This window comes from Mastigoproctus giganteus, chromosome 3 (genome assembly GCF_048544385.1).
Source record: "Mastigoproctus giganteus isolate SK-2022 chromosome 3, ASM4854438v1, whole genome shotgun sequence".
Classification (NCBI taxonomy): Eukaryota; Metazoa; Arthropoda; class Arachnida; order Uropygi; family Thelyphonidae; genus Mastigoproctus; species Mastigoproctus giganteus.
Window position 1 is genome coordinate 105,278,611 of NC_143577.1, and position 21,576 is coordinate 105,300,186.

Below are 21,576 nucleotides of genomic sequence, written 5' to 3' on the forward strand. Positions count from 1 at the left end.
AATACCATCCCAATGTAGCGCTTTGACATCAAGATTGTTTGAAATTCTTCTGATATCCTTTTGACAGAAGATCACATTAGACATTGAATGGAGTGTACTCAGAATAGTAGGAGGTGGTTTACCAAGATCATCAATACAGGAGTTAGAAGAAAGGAAGGATGCTAGCAGATTGGTTTTATTTTCAGCTGTCGCAGCAATAGAACCATCAAGTTTTAACAGATGCAGTAGAGATGGGAAGTTGCAGCTAATAGTTTTGAAAAAGACCAGATGCTTGGCTACCATTTGGATAAAGAGCATGTTTTCTACTTCTTGCCTAGAATCTAGTTTGGACTGATGATTAACTGTTTGCAATTATTGTGAGCTATGTTGTATTGCAATATGCAACATTCTTATCTTGAACAGCTTAAGCACATTTATCTAAACCAAAGTTTAGATAAAGATAGTTTGTTTTTAAGGTGGAGTGGGGAATAAAGGATTTCATCCCTACAATAATAACTTCACTACACAATGTGAGAAAACATTAATATCAGAAGATTTAAAACAGTAATCCAACCAAGGAAAAGTAGAATCTAAATCTTGCAGATCATCCCAATCTGCATTCATGTAATGTCAAAGTACACAAGGCTGAGAATGGCTACAAGAGAAATACTCCATTAGAAAATAGATCATCAGCAAGTTGTGATCTGAGGTGCCTAGAAGACCACTCACCTTGACCATGTACTTGGCAGGGTTGTTCATGAGGAAAAGATCAAGAGGTGTTGGCTATGTGGCTAGGATTGTCTAGTATTCTGTTAGTAAATGAACAATCTATGTGAGGTCATTAGTAATTGCAAAAGCTTCAGCATTTCGGGAGGCAACTAGATATCAAGTGATGTAGATATCATTCTACATCAGATGTTCGGGAGGCAACTACAGGGTTTTTGATTTTTTTTTTTTGATTTGGTAGTTGTTGGCGAATTGGCTTCTGTGGCCATATTGCCCCTCCCAAGGTTTTTGCAGTACTTTGATCCAAGCCCGAGGCGGGAATCGAACCCGTGACCTTTGGGTTGCCGGGCAGGTACTTTACCCACTCGGCTAGCCTGATCGGCTCAACTAGAGGGAGTAATACTCTTGATTTGATTATCAGTAGTGATTCTTCATGCATTAAGAATCTGCAGGTAAATGAACCACTAGGTGGCAGTGATCACAGTTGTGCTTAAGTGGGATTTACTCAAAGAGGTAACTACCATTAGGGGTAAAGGGAAGGGTTATTGCTTTCGTAAAGGCAACTACGATGGACTGAGACAGTATTTAAATTCTATACAGTGGGACCAACTGATGATGTTACCAACAGCAAATTCAAAATGGGAAGCATTCAAAGAACTTATCTTGGAAGCTACTAGGCTTTACATACCAACTAAGAAATATTGTTCAAGGATTAGGCCTAAGTGGATGTCAAGATGAACTAATGAGACATATGGCAGAGAAGAAAAATGCATGGGATACATACAAATTAACACGTGACAGAAGCCTATGATAGATACAAGTTGATCTGTAACCAAGTTACAAAGGAGGTTAGGCAGGCGAAGGCAGATTACGAGAAATCTTTGGCAAGGGATGCAAAGAAAAACAGCAAAGAGTTCTTTACTTATGTAAACTCTAGAAGGAAGGGGATGAATCAGATTGGTCCACTTGATATCAATGGGTCAACTGTTGATGATCCTGCTCAGGTAGCTAACAAACTGAATGAATATTTTGCATCGACATTCACACATGAGGAGTTATTCAGCGAGGGGAATGCCAGAGGTGTATTCAACTCTGGCAGTAAGCTAGAGAATCTTGTAATAACTGAGAGTAAAGTGGAGGAGAAATTGTTGAAGATAAATACAAGAAAGGCACCTGGGGTGGATCGGATCTATCCAGTTATATTAAAGGAGGCAGCAAAGGATGTTGTTATTTTGGTTTTTAGGAGCATTAGCAACTAAGGACATATTGCTCCGGGCAGCAAAGGAAGTAAGCAAACCCTTAGCCATAATTATGAGAGCTTCCTTGGACTCAGGGGAAGTACCCATGGACTAGAGATGTGCAAATGTGACCCCAATTCACAAAGGAGGATCAAAGGGCGACACAAGTAATTATAGACCTGTTAGTTTAACTTCTGTTCCTGGAAAATTAATGGAGGCACTGGTTAAAGAAGCACTGCAGGATCATCTAGACAAGACTTCAGTTATAGCTCAGACACAGCATGATTTTGTTAAGGGGAAGTCTTGCCTGACCAATTTGATTGGATACTATGATGCAGTCACAAAAGAACTGGATGCAGGGAATAACTTTGATATTATATACTTGGATCTTAGAAAGGCTTTTGATACTGTTGCACATGGAAGGCTGCTGCACAAATTGTAGCAGTGTGGCACTGGAGGCAAATTGCTGCTATGGATAAAGGGGTGGTTGAGGGGGAGAAGACAGAGAGTGGTAATCAATGGACACTGCTCATCGTGGACTAATGTTATTAGTGGAGTCCCTCAGGGTTCAGTATTGGGTCCATTATTGTTTTCTGTATTTATAAATGATATTGATGATGGTATATCAAGCTTAATGTCCAAGTTTGCAGACGATACGAAGGTTGGCAGGGTTGTCTAGGACACTACTGACACTATGCTACTGCAACAGGATCTGGAAAGGTTGAGCAGATGGGCTGAGAGGTGGCAAATGAAGTTTAACAATGACAAATGTAAAGTGCTACATATGGGAAACAGAAACCCCAGATCAACGTATCAACTCTGTGGTACTACACTGACAGTGGTAGAGAATGAAAGGGACCTGGGGGTGGTTGTGCAGGCAGATATGAAGTTTTCTGAGCAGTGCAGATGGGCTGCAAGGGTAGCTCATGGTGTATTGTCGATGATATATAGGAATTTTTCTAGCAGGGATAAGGAGGTGATTATTCCCTTGTATAAGGCAATGGTCAGACCACACCTAGAGTACTGTATACAAGTCTGGAGGCCTCATTTCAAGAAGGATGTAGAGATGCTGGAACGAGTACAAGATTAGTGAACGGAACAAATTACAGTGTCTGGAGACTAGGCACCGGCGAGGTGATCTGAGAGAGGTGTATAAAGCCTTGAATGGTTTGAGCATGCTCAATGCTGATGGGATTCTTCCTCTTGCTCAGAATAATCACCTGAGAGGGCATAAATTCAAATTGAGAAAGGACAGATGTAGGATAGAAGTGAGGAAATTTGCCTTTAGCCAGCGTGTGGTTGGTTGGTGGAATAGACTTCCATCCCTTGTCGTGGAAGTTGATAGCCTAAATAAGTTTAAGGCTCAGCTGGACAGGTATTTCGAACGAACAGAGGGGTGAAGTGGAAGTGGTTATCTTTTATTTATTTATTATTTTTTTTTTTTTGGCTGATGCTGCATAAGCTTGCTTTCTTGCATCAAATGGCTCTACTAATGCTAATTTCAACTATCTGGATCCACATGACTAGAAAACTGAAGATAGCTGGATCTGTGTGACTAGAAAACTGAAACTAGATATAGTTGTGAACATTAATATCATCAAGAAAAATTACCTCACTTAAGAAAGTTGGAATGGAGAAAGTCAAGCTTCAAAGAGAGGACGTCAAAGAGTTCCAAATAATTAGTGGAATTGGGAGATCACAGAGGTAACAGATTTGTGAGATGGGATAGAAAGATTATTTTTTTTTTAGTCAGAGAAGGTTGAAAAGAGGAGATTCCAAATTACAAAGTCTCTGATGGAAAACATCAGAGCGAACATGTGCACAAGTACCACTTTTGAAGCAAAAGGAATGATATAGCGAATAATTATTAAAACAGATGAGTAGTGGTCGAATCATTGTGATTCTTTCAGAAAAAGAAAGTAGGGCTTGGCACTTTAAACTGATTTAAAAAAAAAAAAAAAAAGCTTTAAAAAAAAGCAAGTTAATGCATAGTGCTTAAAGACAAGTATTTTAATGCATAGTGCTTAAAGGAAAGAATTTTTATTTTTTATGCATCTGCTGAATTTCCTATTCATTCCTCCAATGAGTGCACTACCACGTTTTCAACTCCAGTATATGTGCATTCCAAGTTTCAAAAAATTTGTTCAGGATCAACATGGCACTATCAACAGTTAGTGGTCAATTGGAGGAGGTGCATACTAAAACACGTCTTCTGGAAAGGCTGCTGCATAGTAAACTGTGCAGCAGCCTTCCCAATTCCACTAATTATTTGGAACTCTGACTTCCTCTTTGAAGCTTGACTTTCTCCATTCCAACTTTCTTAACAGTGAGGTAATTTTTGTTGGTGATATTAATGTTCACAACTCTATCTAGTTTCAGTTTTCTAGTCACACAGTTTACTGTGCAGCAGCCTTTCCAGAAGACCTTTTTTCCCACAAGAGTTGCTGTTGCTCAGGTGTGAGTAGTCTTGGAACCCAGCAATGCACAAACACATGTCATATGCAAATGACATGGAGAATACTGTGTGTGCTTCCTACTGATATTCTTAACATCTCTGCCAGTTGCTGTTATCAACAATCTTCTCTCATGAAAATTTATGATAATTCCTTATTGAACAGCCCTTGGAAATAAATCTGTATAGCGAGCGTATAAAGTTATTCAAATTTTAAGGTAGCTGGTAAACTGCTTAGCATAGAAAGAACAAGTTTGAGCACTAAAAAACAGTCTATGTAAAGCATATCATCATGTACGATTAAAAAAAAAAAAAATCAGCATAAAATTTAACAAGTATCACAAGTATTACTTAGAACATACCTGCAGTTCTTGGCACCATGTCTGCACGAAGCTGAAATATAAAAATGTTTTCACATTAAAAATATGTCAAATTAAGAGTAGATTACAGTATAAAAGATAAAATGACAAAATAATGAAATTCTAATTGTGTCCATACAAAAACGTTTTACGTGTAGACAAATCAAAAAGACTAAAATGTTAAAAACGCTCATAACATATGAGGTGTGATCAAAGTTCAGGGACTGAAATAATATTTGGAAAATGAAGCTTACTGGTTATTCTGATGGGTTGTCTTCAACGTAGTCTCGATACTGTATACACAAATTCCAACGTGCCTGTAACTTTTGGAAACACTTTTTTTTTTATGTACACCCCAAACAGGAGAGGTATTAGAACCTATAGTACTTAGTACCATGCTTGGGTTGGAGGTTGAGAAGACGAAAGAAGATATTTTTGTTGACATTGGACTTTAACTTCTGTAGACTGTAATTTCAGGAAATACGTATGAAGGAAGGTTGTTCCAGAAAACGGCAGTTGAATGAATAAATGAGAAAGATGAAAAGTTGGTTCTGCGAGTTTGAAGTTGGACAGTAAATGGATGTTGGCTCGTGGCGGCAAGTGTTCGGACTGTTTTGAAAGAGAGAGCAGGAATTATAGAAGCCAAGTCAGAAGAACAGTGCCCATGGAAGTATCTGTAGAAGAGGCATGCAGCAGAAACAGTACATCTATGAGACAGCGAGTGGAGAGACTTTGTTAAAGACGAATCATTAATTAACCTAACTGCCCTCTTCTGAATGGAATCAAGAAGCCCGAGAGAGGTTTTGGGGGCACTACCCCAGATGTGGGAACAATATTCCATGGCAGAGCAGATTTGCAATTTATACAGAGTGAGCGGCTGTTTGGAAGAAAAGTAATGCCGAGAGCGAAAGAGAAAACCAAGTTTTTTAGATGCAGAGGAAGCAGTATTTGTAATGTGCTTGTGCCAAGAGAGATTAGAAGTCAGGGTAATCCCCAAAAGAGATATATCCTTTTGCCTAGAAATCGGAGTGTCACTAAAGATAAGCATAGGAGCAGAAGAATCCTTTTTGCGAGATATAAGACAAGACTGAGTTTTAGAAGGGTTGAAATCAACTAAGTTGTCTTTGCCCCACTGGAGAATTACCTGAAGATCGGCATTTAAGGAATTGGTAACAGATTTTCGAGAAGTTGAAGCTGATTGAGCAGGACAAGGTTTCTCAAAATGGATAGTGGAATGCAATGTGCTATCATCGGCAAAACTATGGATAGGATTTCCAGTCAATGGAAGAAGGTCATTACTATACAAGAAGAAAAGAATGGGAGAAAGAACTGAACCTTGGGGGACATCGGCATTAGTGGAGAAGTTAGAAGACAGAGAGCCATCTGCCATCACCCTCAGTGAGCGATCAGAGAGAAAACTGGATAACCAATTACTAAAAACAGTTGGCAAACCATAAGACGGAAGCTTGTTTAGAAGACCTTTATGCCAAACACGATCAAAAGCCTTTGAGATGTCAAGAGCAACTACTTGTGTTTCACCAAACCTTTCCATTGAATTAGTCCATAAATGGGTAACATAAGCCAGAATATCACCAGTGGATCGACACTGACGGAATTCATACTGGTGATCGTTGATCAGACAGAAGGTTTCTAGGTAGTTTAAGAGTTGGCGGTTAATTGATTTCTCCATTACTTTAGAAAGAGTAGAAGTAATTGCAATGGGATGATAATTGGATGGGAGAGATTTGTCACCCTTTTTAAGAACTGGCTGGATATGAGCAAATTTCCAAGCAGAAAGAAAAACACCTTTGGAATAAGAAAGTGAAAAAAAGCGGCAAAGAATAGGAGTAAGTTCAGGAGCACAGGTTTTGAGAACAAGTGGAGAAACACCATCGGGACTTGGAGCTTTCTTAGCATCAAGATTCATCAAAATCCTTTTGATATCCTTTTGACGGAAGACCACAGGAGGCATTGAATGGAGCGTGTTGGGAATGGTGGGAGGTGTTTTACCAAGATCATTAATACATGAGCTGGAAGAAAAATGGGATGCTAGCAGGTCAGCTTTATCCTTGGCTGAAGTGACAACAGAACCATCTGGTTTGGACAGAGGTGGGAGCAGAGATGGGCAAAAGTTGCGGGCAATAGCTTTGGCAAGAGACCAGAATGCTCGGCTACCATTAGGGCAAGAAGCAAGTTTTCTACTCTTAGCCTGTTCAGGACTGATTAATAACTGCTTTCCAATTGTTGCGAGCTTTGGTGTAGGCAGAAAATGAAACTGAAGAATTATAAACATGCCAATTACGATATGCAACATTCTTCTCTTGAACAGCCTTAGCACATTTATTGGAAAACCAAGGTTTAGATAAAGGACGAGATTTTAAAGTGGAGTGTGGGATAAAGGATTCCATTCCTGCAAGAATAATTTCACTGACCCGATTTGAGCAAACGTTGACATCAGAAGTTCTGAAACAGTAATCTGACCAAGAAAAAGAAGAAAAGAAGTCTCGTAGGTCATCCCATTTTGCATTCTTGTAATGCCAAACAACACGAGGTTGGGAATAGCCATGAGATAAAGGTTCCATTGGAGAAGAGACAATCACCAGGTTGTGATATGAAGTGCCTAAAGGACCTCTCCCTTCGACCGTGTACTTAGAAGGGTTGTTTGTGAGAAAAAGATCAAGTGTATTGGCTGTATGATTAGGATTTTCCGGTATTCTTGTAGGTAAATGAACAACTGTGCAAGATCATTAGTAATTGCAAAAGCCTCAGCATCTCGACCAGCTGGGTCGGTGTGACTAGAAAACGGAAGCCAGCTGGAGTTGTGAACATTAAAATCACCAAGGAAAATTACCTCACTGTTGGGAAAGTTGGACTGGAGAAAGTCAAGTTGCAAAGTGAGGAAGTCAAAGTGCTCCAAGTGATTAGTGGAGTTGGGAGAATGGTAGAGACAACGGATGAATTTGACACAATGAGGTAGAGAGATTTTAAGCCAGAGAATATCAAAGAGAGGAGATTCCTAATTGCCCAGTCTCTGACAGGGAATATATGAGAAGGGACATATGCACAAATACCACCTTTGAGGCGAAAGGAATCATACAGTGAATAATTTTGGCATCTGAGATGAGCAGTAGTTGAATCAACCGATAACTGAGATTCTGTCAGAAAAAGTACATGGGGTTTGGCAGACTGCAAGTGGAAATGGACATCGTTGAGATTAGAATTGAGACAACGTATATTTGTGAAATGAATTAGGAAGTGTTTGGGAGGTTTAGATCTTTTTGCAGATAAGCTTGCTCTATTAGTTTGACAATTCATGGTGTATTCAATAGTAAGAAAAAGTGGGCTGCTTGTTTGTTTCGGGATTTATTGGGCGCATCGGCAACTATGAGCATTGTGCGCCATACATATGATAATTATGCATGCCATTTCTTCTCAATTACAGAAAATGGAAAAAAGAAAGCAGAAAGTAATTTTTTTTTTAACTAACTAAAGGAGGTGATATACTTTAATCACCTTGAGAAAGTTATATATTCTTGAGACATTTGTTTCATTGTTTAAAAGTGAGGTAAGTGTAGGATCTTTTGTTGTGGCTGAAGTGCAAAGAATGTGGCGTTCTCTTGTATATTTTGTGCATTCAACCAGAATGTGTTTCACTGAGAGCACTGTATTACAGTAATGACATTGAGGGGGTATTTCTTCTCTTAAAAGATAACCATGAGTGATATTTGTGTGACCTATTCGCAGACGGGCCAATATTACCTCTTGATGTCGGATTGAACTAAAGCTGGAAGGCCATCGCTCAAGGTTTGGCTTTATACTTCGAAGTTTATTATTAGGTTGATTTTCCCATGATAACTGCCATTGGCACATGCATTTTTCCTGGATTATTGGTCGATAGTCTTGATGAGGCACTTTCCACTTTTTCTCGGGTGGTAGGTGAGCTGATTTGGCAGCATTGTCCGCTAGTTCATTTCCAGGAATTCCCATATGTCCTGGGACCCAGCAGAAATGTATGTTTTTTCCAAGTTCTGATAAGCTATGTAAAGAGCTGACTATTCTTTTCACGACTGGGTGGGTGATGTTCATGGTGCTTTTTAGTGCTTGAAGTGCACTTAAAGAATCTGTGAAAATTATACTGTTGTTAATATCAGAGGACTCAATATGATTCAGTGCAACCTGAATTGCTATTAGTTCGGCGGAAAATATACCGAACTCAGGTGATAACTGATAAGCTAATGTGATGTTTGGAAAAACTGCGGCGATTCCAACGTGGACATCATTCTTTGATCCATCAGTATGTACTATGGAAAAGCTGGGAAACTGGTCCACTACTGCATGGTATAGTTGTGAGATGTTTTCTCTATGCAAAGTAGATTTATTCCATTCATGCAGATGTAAGTCACATGAGGGTGAAAAAGTGGGCGGAACATGCTGTATGAAGTAATGAAATATTTGGATACGGCATACACACATGGTAAGAATATACCCAGATCCTTGACATAACGTGGCCTCGACAATGCTCCCCGCATACACACTACTCGGACTCCCTCCAGTCACTATCTGGCAGAGTAGAGTAGAGGTAGCAAGATTATACGCTAGCTGATCCGGAAGCCTCCTAGAGAGTTACCAATAGGTTCAGTCCGGTGTACTAACTAGCGGCCGGCCTGCGAACACCATTTTAGAGCTGTACCCTCGAAATGTAAGGAATGTTGGATCTCGCCATGATGTTCATCATAACCTCAAAAGTCATTAATCATAATGCATAATGGAAGAGATAGGGAAGGGTTGACCAGAACTTAGCTCTAGAGACTAAACATAGGTTCCACCACTTCAAGCCTCCTATAGCCTTCTTTTGGAAATGCTAACAGTTCCACCATGACATTCTGAATAAACTTCCTGTCATTGCCAATCTGTGACCTTTCAAGGATAGGGTAAGGGAGGTTTAAGCTTAGGAAAATCATATGGAGCTAAATCTGCTAATTATGGCAAATGTGAGACCATAGCAGTGGAAAGAGTTTCACGAGAAATTCTTGAATGGAAAGAGTTGACTGTATAGAGAGATCATCTTTATGCAAGTGCTGATTTCTTGAAGCTCACTTTCTTGGCCATTTTTGCTGAAAGCATCATACAACTGCTGTTTAGTAGCATTGCTAGTTCACTGTTTGACTATGCAGAACAAATTCATAATGAATAATGCACTGTGAGTAAAAAAAAACACGATTCACATTTGATTGAGATTGCCTTGCTTTTTTGTACCTTGGAGAAGATGGAGCTTTCCACTGAGAAGCTTGTGCCTTTGTTCCTAAGTCATAGCCATAGACCACACACTTTGCCAGTAACAATAGAAGAAACTAAGTGTGGGTCGGCAAGTAGTATGTTGATGAAGATCCTGATGTGAGAACTTGTCATTCTCCGTGATCAGTGATGCAAGGCAAACTTCGCTGAAAACCATTGCATTCCCATACCGTGTTAAAATTGAGATGTCATTCACTCCTGATCAGATCACAAATGACTGTGAACAAATCAGGAACCTTGTGTGAACCACTGAAAAGTCTTTGAATGAAAAAGATTCTTTGAAAGCTTTTTCAACATTTTGAATCTCTGTTGCACTTTTCTTTGATTTGAAACAATGCAAATTCAATGCTTGGTAAAAAATCACACATTTTAAAATTCAACAAAAATCATGAAGCACCTATATGTGCTAATTCAGACTGCAGATAAATGGATGATTTATGAAGAGATAAGTCGCTGAACATAATGAGACAAATTGAAACTTGCCAACATGATGCAGTTTCAATATAAAGTCAGTCCCTGAACTTTTTGATTGTGCCTTGTACATATTAGAGAATATTAATAAACAGTATATAGGGAAGCTATGGATCACCTTCACGTAATATCACAGCTAATGGAGAAAGCAAATGAATATAAAACATCATTATGCCTGGCATTTGTGGATTATGAAAAGGCATTTGACTCCATACAGCATAAGGTAATGTTTCGGCCACTGGAAAGACAAGGCATAGATACCCCATATATTATGATTTTGAAGAAAATATATGAGAGTGCTTCCTCCTTTATTAGACTAGACAAAGACAGTAGCAAATTTAAAATCGAGAAAGGAGTTCGACAAGGAGACACAATATCTCCGAAGCTGTTTACTGCTGCCCTTAAGGAAGCTTTCAGAAGATTAGACTGGTTACAGAAAGGAGTCAATGTGAACGGAGAGTACCTAAGCCATTTACAATTTGCAGATGACATTGTGGTCATAAGCCACGATCCCAAAGAATTAGAGGAAAATCTTAATCAGTTATGCACAGTTAGTAAGGATTTTGGACTAAAGATGAATATGGCTAAAACAAAAGTAATGATGAACAAGTATGCTACAGAAAGGGAAATAATGATTGAAGGAGCAATAATTGAAAAGGTGGAGTCATATACTTATCTGGGACAAGTTATTAACTGTAATAATGATAAATGGCTGGAAGTCAAGAGAAAAATAAATTTTGCACGGATAGCATTCAGGAAATATAGTCACATACTGAAGAGCAATATCCCAGTTTGTCTGAAATGTAAAATAATGAACCAATGTATACTCCCCACCATGACTTATGGAAGTGAAAACTGGGCACTCACCAAAAGAATGGAAGAGAAGCTGAGAACTACACAGCGAAGAATGGAACAAATTATATTGGGAATTAGACTGTTAGATAAGAAGAGAAACACATGGATTAGGCAGCAAACTGAAGTAAAGGACATTCTTATCAAAACTAAAGAACTAAAATGGTCTTGGGCAGGACACATAGCTCAAAGACATGATGACAGATGGACTAAGAAAATAACAGAATGGTACCCAAGAGGAGCTAGAAGAAAACCTGGAAGACAAAGGCGGAGATGGATAGATGAAATTCATGAGTTTTTGGGTAGTAAATGGATGGCCAGTGCTCAAAACAGAAGGAACTGGAAAGTTGCTGAAGAGGCCTCCATCCTGCAGTGGATTGAAAATGGCTGATGATGATGATATAGGGAAGACTGAAGGGGATACATGTTCAAAATCCAAGTTGCAGGTGGGGGAGAAATTTTATATTAAAACAATTATAAAGCTACTAAATATAAAAAATGTTCTAGTTCATTTCATTGTTTTTTGGCAGTTCACTAATATGTTTAGCTCTACTAAACATATTAGATCATGCCACAAACTATAACTTTATGTGCAGTATAAGGTTTAACAAATCCAGGCCAAGTTTCTGTGGTAACTGCACTACAATTAGTTTACATGCCAATCTAGCAGCTATAACCTGAACAGTGAGTTTTGTTTTATGATTTGCAGTCTATATCTTGCCAAAGGGTGGCTTGCCTTAAAACAAAGGCATGGTGCAACAAACCCCTCAGTATGAATGATAAACTCTAAATGTTATTCTCTAAAGGAACAGATTTCATGACTGAAAAAATGAGATACAGTATATCTAATTTTTTCAGTCATGAAATGTTTTAATCTAAAGTTAAATGAAATTGTCAAAACTTTAGTTAACAATCTAAACTGAAGTTATTTTTGTTGCAATTTCTTTTTCTGCCATATAAAGATATATACAGCAGAACCAGGATAAGAAGTTTTCCAAGGGAGTGGAGGTTTAGAACTTCTTACAAGGAAAAACTTCTTAGACGGGAAAATGACCTTAAGGGTATGAAATATTAACTACACAAATTAAAACACACACAAGATAAAGATCATTTTTAAGTACCTATTTCAGACTTTATAAATATTTTACTATACCTATGGGAAACATTTTTTAAACTGAGGATTTTTAATTGCTTAACATTCTGTTCATTAAACTCATTATCAAGTTGGAAAAATCCTTTGGAGTTTCAACATACCTTAAGAGTCACAATTACAATAAGACAGAGCAAAAATCCACTAAGTAATTCAGAGCTGTTCACAACCATCAGAACTTAACATGGTCAACTTATCCAATTATGGATATCGATAAAAACAATTGCAATATGTCACATCCAATATATCAAAATGTTTATACTAAAAAGGTTTTAAGCACTGAAAGCCTCTGACAACGGAGAATTCACTAATAGAACAAGTTAGTACATAACATCATTTAGTTCATAGTAAATCACTGAAGTAGGTTAAATGGCATTTTTGGTATACAGTATATCATATTGTGAATATCGGTAACAATGAGTTGGCCTGATATTGAACTACCCTCAACAGTGGATACTGCCACCCAGGGGTGGTATCCACTGAGAATAAGTAACATTACTCTTCTCTAGAGGAAAACTGTTGCTTATTGGAGGTAGTGCAATATTGGGGTAACCTGTAAAGGCATTCACAATATGAGATGTAAAAAATTATGCCATTTCACTTACTACTATTACTACAAGATAAAGTGATGCTATGCACTAACTTGTTTGATTACAAAAATGTTTATATTGTTTAATATTTTTTTAGTACAAAAATAAAGAATTTCTAAATTTAGAAAATGTATTACATGGGAAAATGTCATTATAATAATACACTGTTATTCTTTATCACAAACTTTTTATGTGGGAAAGCTTTTTACCTGAGAAAATAATACATTACAATATACAGGGAGTTTCAAAAATGATGGTCAATAATTTAAAGGTGAAAAATACAAACTAAAATAAGCAAAAAATCCCAGTGAACATCAAGCCACAAATGAACTGTTTTCAAGATAATGCACATTTTCTGTTAAGATCCACCACTGACTATGGAAGCACTAGTTTAGCAAAAAGCTGTGAATCCTTTACTAAGGGTGGTTTTATTAAGCATAACATAATACAATTTTAATTTTTGGTTTCAACATCACAGGATTTTACAGATGTTACATGTTACAGGACGTTCTTTCTAACACCCTTTCTTCAACATCAGGTACTCCATGTACAAAGTGCCTACGTTCTCTAAGGCATTGATGTACCCTGATGAATGTCCACCTGTTGGGCTGCCTTCAGTGGGGAAGTGCTTCTTGGTACAAACGTGCAGCCTCGAGTACACTGCCATTGGCTTTATCATACATGAAGTGCATTAGCATTAGTAGAGGCATTTGATGCAAGAAAGTAAGCTTATGCAGCATCAGCCAAAAAAATAAAATAAAATAATAATAATAATAAATAAATAAATAAATAAAAAATAACCACTTCGACTTCACCCCTCTGTTCGTTCGAAATACCTGTCCAGCTGAGCCTTAAACTTATTTAGGCTATCAACTTCCACAACAAGGGATGGAAGTCTATTCCACCAACCAACCACCTACTGGCTAAAGGCAAATTTCCTCACGTCTATCCTACACCTGTCTTTTCTCAATTTGAATTTATGCCCTCTCAGGTGATTATTCTGAGCAAGAGGAAGAATCCCATCAGCATTGAGCATGCTCAAACCATTCAAGGTTTTATACACCTCTATCAGATCACCTCGCTGGTGCCTAGATCCCAGACACTGTAATTTGCAAAACTTAAGCCTTTCTCCGTAAGAGCACCCCCTTTGTTCCATTCACTAATCTTGTTGCCCTTCTCTGTACTCGTTCCAGCATCTCTACATCCTTCTTGAAATGAGGCCTCCAGACCTGTATACAGTACTCTAGGTGTGGCCTGACCATTGCCTTATACAAGGGAATAATCACCTCCTTATCCCTGCTAGAAAAATTCCTATATATCATCGACAATACACCATGAGCTACTCTTGCAGCCCGTCTGCACTGCTCAGAAAACTTCATATCTGCCTGCACAACCACTCCCAGGTCCCTTTCATTCTCTACCACTGTCAGTGTAATACCACAGAGTTGATACGTTGCTCTGGGGTTGCTGTTTCCCCATACGTAGTACTTTACTTTTGTCAATGTTAAACTTCATTTGCCACCTCTCAGCGAATTTGCTCAACCTTTCCAGATCCTGTTACAGTAGCATAGTGTCAGTAGTGTCCTTGACAACCCTGCCAACCTTCGTATCGTCTGCAAACTTGGACATTAAGCTTGATATACCATCATTAATTTCATTTATAAATACAGAAAACAATAATGGACCCATTACTGAACCCTGAGGGACTCCACTAATAACATTAGTCCACGATGAGCAGTGTCCATTGATTACCACTCTCTGTCTTCTCCCCCTCAACCACCCCTTTATCCATAGCAGCAATTTGCCTCCAATGCCATACTGCTCCAATTTGTGCAGCAGTCTTCCATGTGCAACAGTATCAAAAGCCTTTCTAAGATCCAAGTATATAATATCAAAGTTATTCCCTGCATCCAGTTCTTTTGTGACTGCATCATAGTATCCAATCAAATTGGTCAGGCAAGACTTCCCCTTAACAAAACCATGCTGTGTCTGAGCTATAACTGAAGTTTTTGTCTAGATGATCCTGCAGTGCTTCTTTAACCGGTGCTTCCATTAATTTTCCAGGAACAGAAGTTAAACTAACAGGTCTAATTACTTGTGTCGCCCTTTGATCCTCCTTTGTGAATTGGGGTCACATTTGCACATCTCCAGTCCATGGGTACTTCCCCTGAGTCCAAGGAAGATCTCATAATTATGGCTAAGGGTTTGCTTACTTCCTTTGCTGCCTCCTTTAATATAACTGGATAGATCCCATCCACCCCAGGTGCCTTTCTTGTATTTATCTCGAACAATTTGTCCTCCACTTTACTCTCAGTTATTACAAGATTCTCTAGCTTACTGCCAGAGTTGAATACACCTCTGGCATTCCCCTCGCTGAATAACTCCTCATGTGTGAATGTCGATGCAAAATATTCATTCAGTTTGTTAGCTACCTGAGCAGGATCACCAACAGTTGACCCATTGATATCAAGTGGACCAATCTGATTCATCCCCTTCCTTCTAGAGTTTACATAAGTAAAGAACTCTTTGCTGTTTTTCTTTGCATCCCTTGCCAAAGATTTCTCGTAATCTGCCTTCACCTGCCTAACCTCCTTTGTAACTTGGTTACAGATCAATTTGTATCTATCATAGGCTTCTGTGTCATGTGTTAATTTGTATGTATCCCATGCATTTTTCTTCTCTGCCATATGTCTCATTAGTTCATCTGACATCCACTTAGGCCTAAACCCTGAACAATATTTCTTAGTTGGTATGTAAAGCCTAGTAGCTTCCAAGATAAGTTCTTTGAATGCTTCCCATTTTGAATTTGCTGTTGGTAACATCATCAGTTGGTCCCACTGTATAGAATTTAAATACTGTCTCAGTCTATCGTAGTCGCCTTTACGAAAGCAATAACCCTTCCCTTTACCCCTAATGGTAGTTACCTCTTTGAGTAAATCCCACTTTAGCACACTGTGATCACTGCCACCTAGTGGTTCATTTACCTGCAGATTCTTAATGCATGAAGAATCACTACTGATAATCAAATCAAGAGTATTACTCCCTCCAGTTGCCTCCCGAACATGCTGATGTAGAAAACAGTCATCCAATAAATCCACAAAAGCCTTGCTAGTGTGTGAGTGACCAGCCCCCAAATTCCAGTCAATATCTGGGAAATTAAAATCCTCCATTGTAAGACTCTCTGATTTACTGGCCCACTCTATTTCCCCGTACAGTTTCTTATTATACTCATCAGAGTCATTAGGCCTATAGCACACTCCTACTCTCAATTTTGATCTCCCAATGCTTATGTCACACCAAACTGACTCGACACTGCACTGTCTAGCAATGTCGACTGGCTACATTTCCTTGGATTTTATGTATTTCTTAACTAATAGCATAACCCCTCCTCCCTTCCTATCCTGTCTATCCTTTCTGTAGACATTGTACTCCCCAAATTCCAGTTCTGCATTCCTTATATCTTTGTGACACCACGTCTCTGAAATCGCCACAATATCTGCCTTTGATGTTTTGAGCAATACCTCAAATTCATCAAATTTATTTACTAAACTCCTAGCATTGGTGTACACACAAGTATACATGCACCTGTTCTTTTTCTTAGCTACCCTAACACAACCTATGTGTTTATTTGTAGCCCAATGATTCCCAGCAGTCTCTGAAATATCCTGCATCTTATTTTTCAGGCTGTGGCTCATTCCAATAGAAGCAGTGCAAGAATCACTTTCACCTCTGCCAGTGGCTACTGTTAATCTATTAGTCCTTGTATCCCCCCCAATCTAGCAGTTTTCCGACCCACCTTACACTGCTTCGATAGCATCAGCAAACATTCTTGCACCCTTTCTATTAAGTGTATCCCATCCCTGTAGAAGCAGTCTCTCCTGTGCATGTCCGCATACTCTTTGTTGCTGTAACCTCTTTCCATGTTGACTATCCTTTAACAAGTACTAGTATGCCTGCTACATCTCAGAGCATTGAGAGAGGGGGAAACAGAGAGAATGAGCATAACCTAACCTAAACAAACAAATCAGTGGTGGATCCCAAATAGATATGTGCAATATCTCAAAAACAATTCACTTAAGGACCCATGTTTACTAGACTTTTTTTGCATATTGTAGTCTGTACAGTTCACCTTTAAATTATTGACCATTGCTTTTGAAACACCCTGTATTGAGTTGAAATTGGGACTTAAGAAACTAAACCTAGTACAGGGGGAAAGCTTCTTATGTGGGAATTTCTTATCCTGGTTCTACCGTATTATTCAACTAATTCATATTTTTAAAAGGGATAATGTAATAATTCAATAAAGCATTTTCAAAACTAGAATATTTGTTGAAAGGAAACTTAGAAAGCATCAGCAAAATAAAAAAAATAATAATAATAAATAAACACTTCACACATGACCTGTCCATCCCCTTTAATAGTTTATCCAGTTCTTCCTTGAATTTATTCAGAGATACCCACTTTCAAATCACAAGATAGAAGCTTGTCCTAAAAAATCAAAAATGCATTACAGGTCTATAATGCACTCATTCTCATTTTTGCTTTCCCAGTGCTTATGTGACACCAAACTCACTCAGTATTGCACTGTTTACCCATGTCAACTGGATGCACCGCCTTAGCTTTTATATGCTTCTTAATTAAGAGATTTCTACCCCATTCTCTCATATTTTCCTGATGGTGTTCTCCAACCTCTAGTACTAATCATGAACTAATACAAATTCACAATTAATTTGAAATGATTAATCCAAAAATAAATCACTTTGAACTCTTTGACTTAACTACTTTTCTCTCAAAGTCTATGTTCTCCATTACAACTTTCCTAACAATGAGTTAATTTTCCTTGGTTATTTTAATGTTCACAACTCCAGCTGGCTTCAATTTTCTAGTCACAAGGACTCAGCTAGACGAGATGCCGAGGCTTTTGCAATTACTAATGGCCTAGTACAGGGGTCGCCAAAATTTTCATGGTGGCGGGCTACTTTTGATATTAATTAAATGGTTGCGGGCACCAAAGAATAATGTATTTATTAAGGGTTTTACACTGAATGATATAAACTAGAAAATTAACATGTACATTACATACTATGTCATGTATAATACTATTTTATGGTTTTACTTTTTTAAATAATAAAATAAAATTTAATTAAAATTAATATGAAACTTGTGATTGCATTTCTTATACTCCAGATTTTCGTTCAGTTATTGAACGAAAATCTGGAGTATAAGATGAACACCCAGCTTGCAAACAATCAATTAGATGTGCACTGTAAGTCTTGATCTATTCTTTGACTTTATGATCTTTGTTAGAAAATAATGACTTACAGAGGTATGTTGAACCAAAGCAAAAAGGTCACCATTAGCATTACATTTTTTTAACTAAGGATACTTATTCTTGTCCACCTGATTCAAAAAATCATTATCTTTTTTATAAGATTATAAAACAATGTCAATTTGAAGGTTAACAATTTCTAGTTCAGTTTCTGCAATGTCTGTTTTAAATAAGTTTCCAATTAATACTGAAAGCTCAGAAATATCTAAATTATTGAAGGGAGTAAGAACATATTTCACAACTGGTTCAATTATCTTGAAATCCTGGAAACGCCATCTGAATTTTTGCTTTAGCTCTTCAAGGCATTCCACAAAAGGCTGAATATTAAAACTCTTTTCAGTGGCAGTTTTGATAATAAACTTTTTCAAATAAGGGAAGTGTAATAATGACATTTTCTTATGTCAGATTCCCACAAGTTTAGTTTACCTTTGAATGCACTGATTAAACTAATAATTTCAGCAATATTCCTATCTTTTCCCTGAAGCTCAAGATATAATACAGTTTCAGATACATATCTTTCAGATGATATTCCTCATTTCTGGATTTGAGAAATACTTGAATCTTCGGGAAGTAACTCGCAAAATCTTTCCAGAATCTTCCCTCTACTTAACCATCGTACTTCGGTGTGCAATATCAAGTCTGATTTTTCATGCAGGCACATGAAAACTCTTCAATGGGCACCTTGGTGCCGGCAGGTATGCGGTTGGTGATCCCTGGCCTAGCACATACCCATTTATCTGTCACAATACCAGATAATAATAACCACACATCCAACACTATCCTTTTTAAAAAAACAATTCTTGTTTTCTTCTAAACAACTACTCATTCTGGAAAATTTTAATATTTGCCCTACAATGGAATATTGTTCCCACATCTAGGATGATGCACTCAAAACTTCTCCAGGCTTCTAGACTCCAATCAGGAGAGAGCAATCAGGTTAATGAATGACATATCTCTTATAAAGTCATGCCCACTCTCTGTCAATGAGACAGAAAGTGGGAGAGACTTTTAGTTGCATTTCTGTTTTAGTTTTGTTTTAGAGACTCATAGTTGTGTTTCTGACATATCTTTTCTATTGATATTTCCATGGGCACTGTTCCTCTAAAATGGTATCTATAATTCTCCCTCTCTTCCAAACCAGTAAATACATGCCATAACCAGTCAGAATCCATTTGCTGTTCAACTTCATACCCACAAAACCAACTTTTCTCGTTTAAAACCCCAAACAAAGTATTATAACGTACTGTACCTAGTGCCATGTGTGAGTTGAAAGATAAGATGAAATAAGATAATAATCAACATTAGACTTGAATTTCTGTAGATTGTAATTTTCAGGAAATACATATGATGGGAGATTGTTACAGAAATTGGAAGTTGAAGGGATAAATGAGGAAGAAGAAAAGTTGGCTCTGAGTTTGAAACCTGACAGTAAAAGGATGAGGACTGGTTGCGGCATGTGTTCAGACTGGTTTGGAGGGGGGAAGATTACAGAAGCCAGTTCAGAAGAGAGAGTGTCTGTGGAAGTATTTAAAGGAAATGCATACAATAGAAGAAGAAAGTGTACGAGAAAGAGAGTGGAGAGACTTTGTAAAAGATCATTAATTAACCTAACTGCCTTTTTTGAATGGAGTCTAGAAGCCTGAGAGAGGTTACGGGGGCCCCCAAATGTGGTAACAATATTCCATGGATATGAGATTTGTACAGAGTGAGTACTGTTTAGAAGAAAAGTAATGGTGAAAAAGAAAATAGTTTTTTTTAGATGCAAAGGAAACAAAATTTATGTGTTTCCACCAAGAGAGATTAGAAGACAGTAATCCGTAACAGAGATGTGTGATCTTGTCTAGAGACCCAAGTGCCACCAAAGATAAACAGGAGACTATTTTTGTGATATATAAGACAGGATTGAAATTAAGTTATCTTTGCCCCAATGGAGAATTACCTGGAGATCAGCATTTAAGGAAAGGTTAGTGTATATTTGAGAAGTTTAAGCTATTAGTGCAGGAAAAGTTTCTCAAATTGGAAGGTGGAATGCAATGCACTATCATCAGCAAAACTATGGATAGTACTTCCAATCAACAGAAGAATGTCATTAATACACCAGAGGAAAAGAGTGGAAGAAAGTGCTGAACATTGGTGAACACTCGCATTAGTGGAGAAGTTACAAGACAGGCAGCCATCTACCATCACCTGTAATGAGTGGTGAGAGAGAGAGAGAGAGAGAGAGAGAGAGAGAGAGAGAGAAAACTGGACACTCGTTTATGAAAAAAAAAAAAAAAACCCGTTGGCAAGCCATAAGACGGAAGCCTTCGAATTGTCAAGAGCAACTGCTTCAGTTTCACTTTTTTACTTTCCATTGAATTTGTCAGTTTTTACTTTCCATTGAATTTGTCAGTATATGGGTAACATAAGCCAGTATATCACCAGTGGATCAAAACTTACGGAATCCATACTGGCAATCATTGATCAGATGAAAGGTTTCAAGATAGTTCAGGAGTTGGGAGTTTAAAGGATTTCTCCATTAGATTGGAAGGAGTAATTAGAGTGAGTAAGCACAATGTGGAATAGGAAAGTGTAAAAAGGCAACAAAGAACAGGAGCAAAGGTTTTAAGAAAAAGTTCAAAAAAAAAAAAAAATGCTATCAGTACCTGGAGTTTCTTTGCATCAAAACTGTTCAAGATTATTCTGACTTCCTTTTGATGGAAGACCGCAGGAGGCATTGAATAGAATGTAGTGGGAATGGCAGAAGGTGGTTTACCATGATCACCAATGCAAGAATTGAAAAAAAAAAAAAAAGTAGAATGCTAGCAGGTTGGCTTTATTTTTAGCTGAGGTGACAATAGAACCATCAGGTTTTAACAAGGAGGGGGAGTGGAGATGGGCAAAGGTTGCAGCAACAGTTTTGGCAAGAGACTAGAATGCTCGTCTACCATTTGGGCAAGAAGCAAGTTTAACTTTTGGCCTGTTCAAAATGTAGTTTTGACTGATTAATAACTGCTTCACAATTCTTGTGGGCCTTGGTGTAGGCAGAAAATCACCCTGGAGATTTGGATGCAAACTAACCGCAATATGCAACGTTGTTATCTTGAAAAGCCTTAGTGCATTTATTGGAAAACCTAGGTTTAGATGAAGGACAAG

General features: G+C 38.0%; 1 protein-coding gene across 1 annotated transcript in view; it reads right to left on the bottom strand.

Annotated features, from left to right (window-relative positions):
• The window catches only part of LOC150088201 (peptidyl-prolyl cis-trans isomerase-like), a 127,955-nt gene that overhangs the window by 77,008 nt on the left and 29,371 nt on the right, over window positions 1–21,576 (bottom strand). Inside the window, exon 2 of the mRNA XM_090369381.1 lies at window positions 4,758–4,788. Coding sequence (XP_090225507.1) covers window positions 4,758–4,788 — 31 coding nt within the window. The remainder of the gene's footprint in view (window positions 1–4,757; window positions 4,789–21,576) is intronic.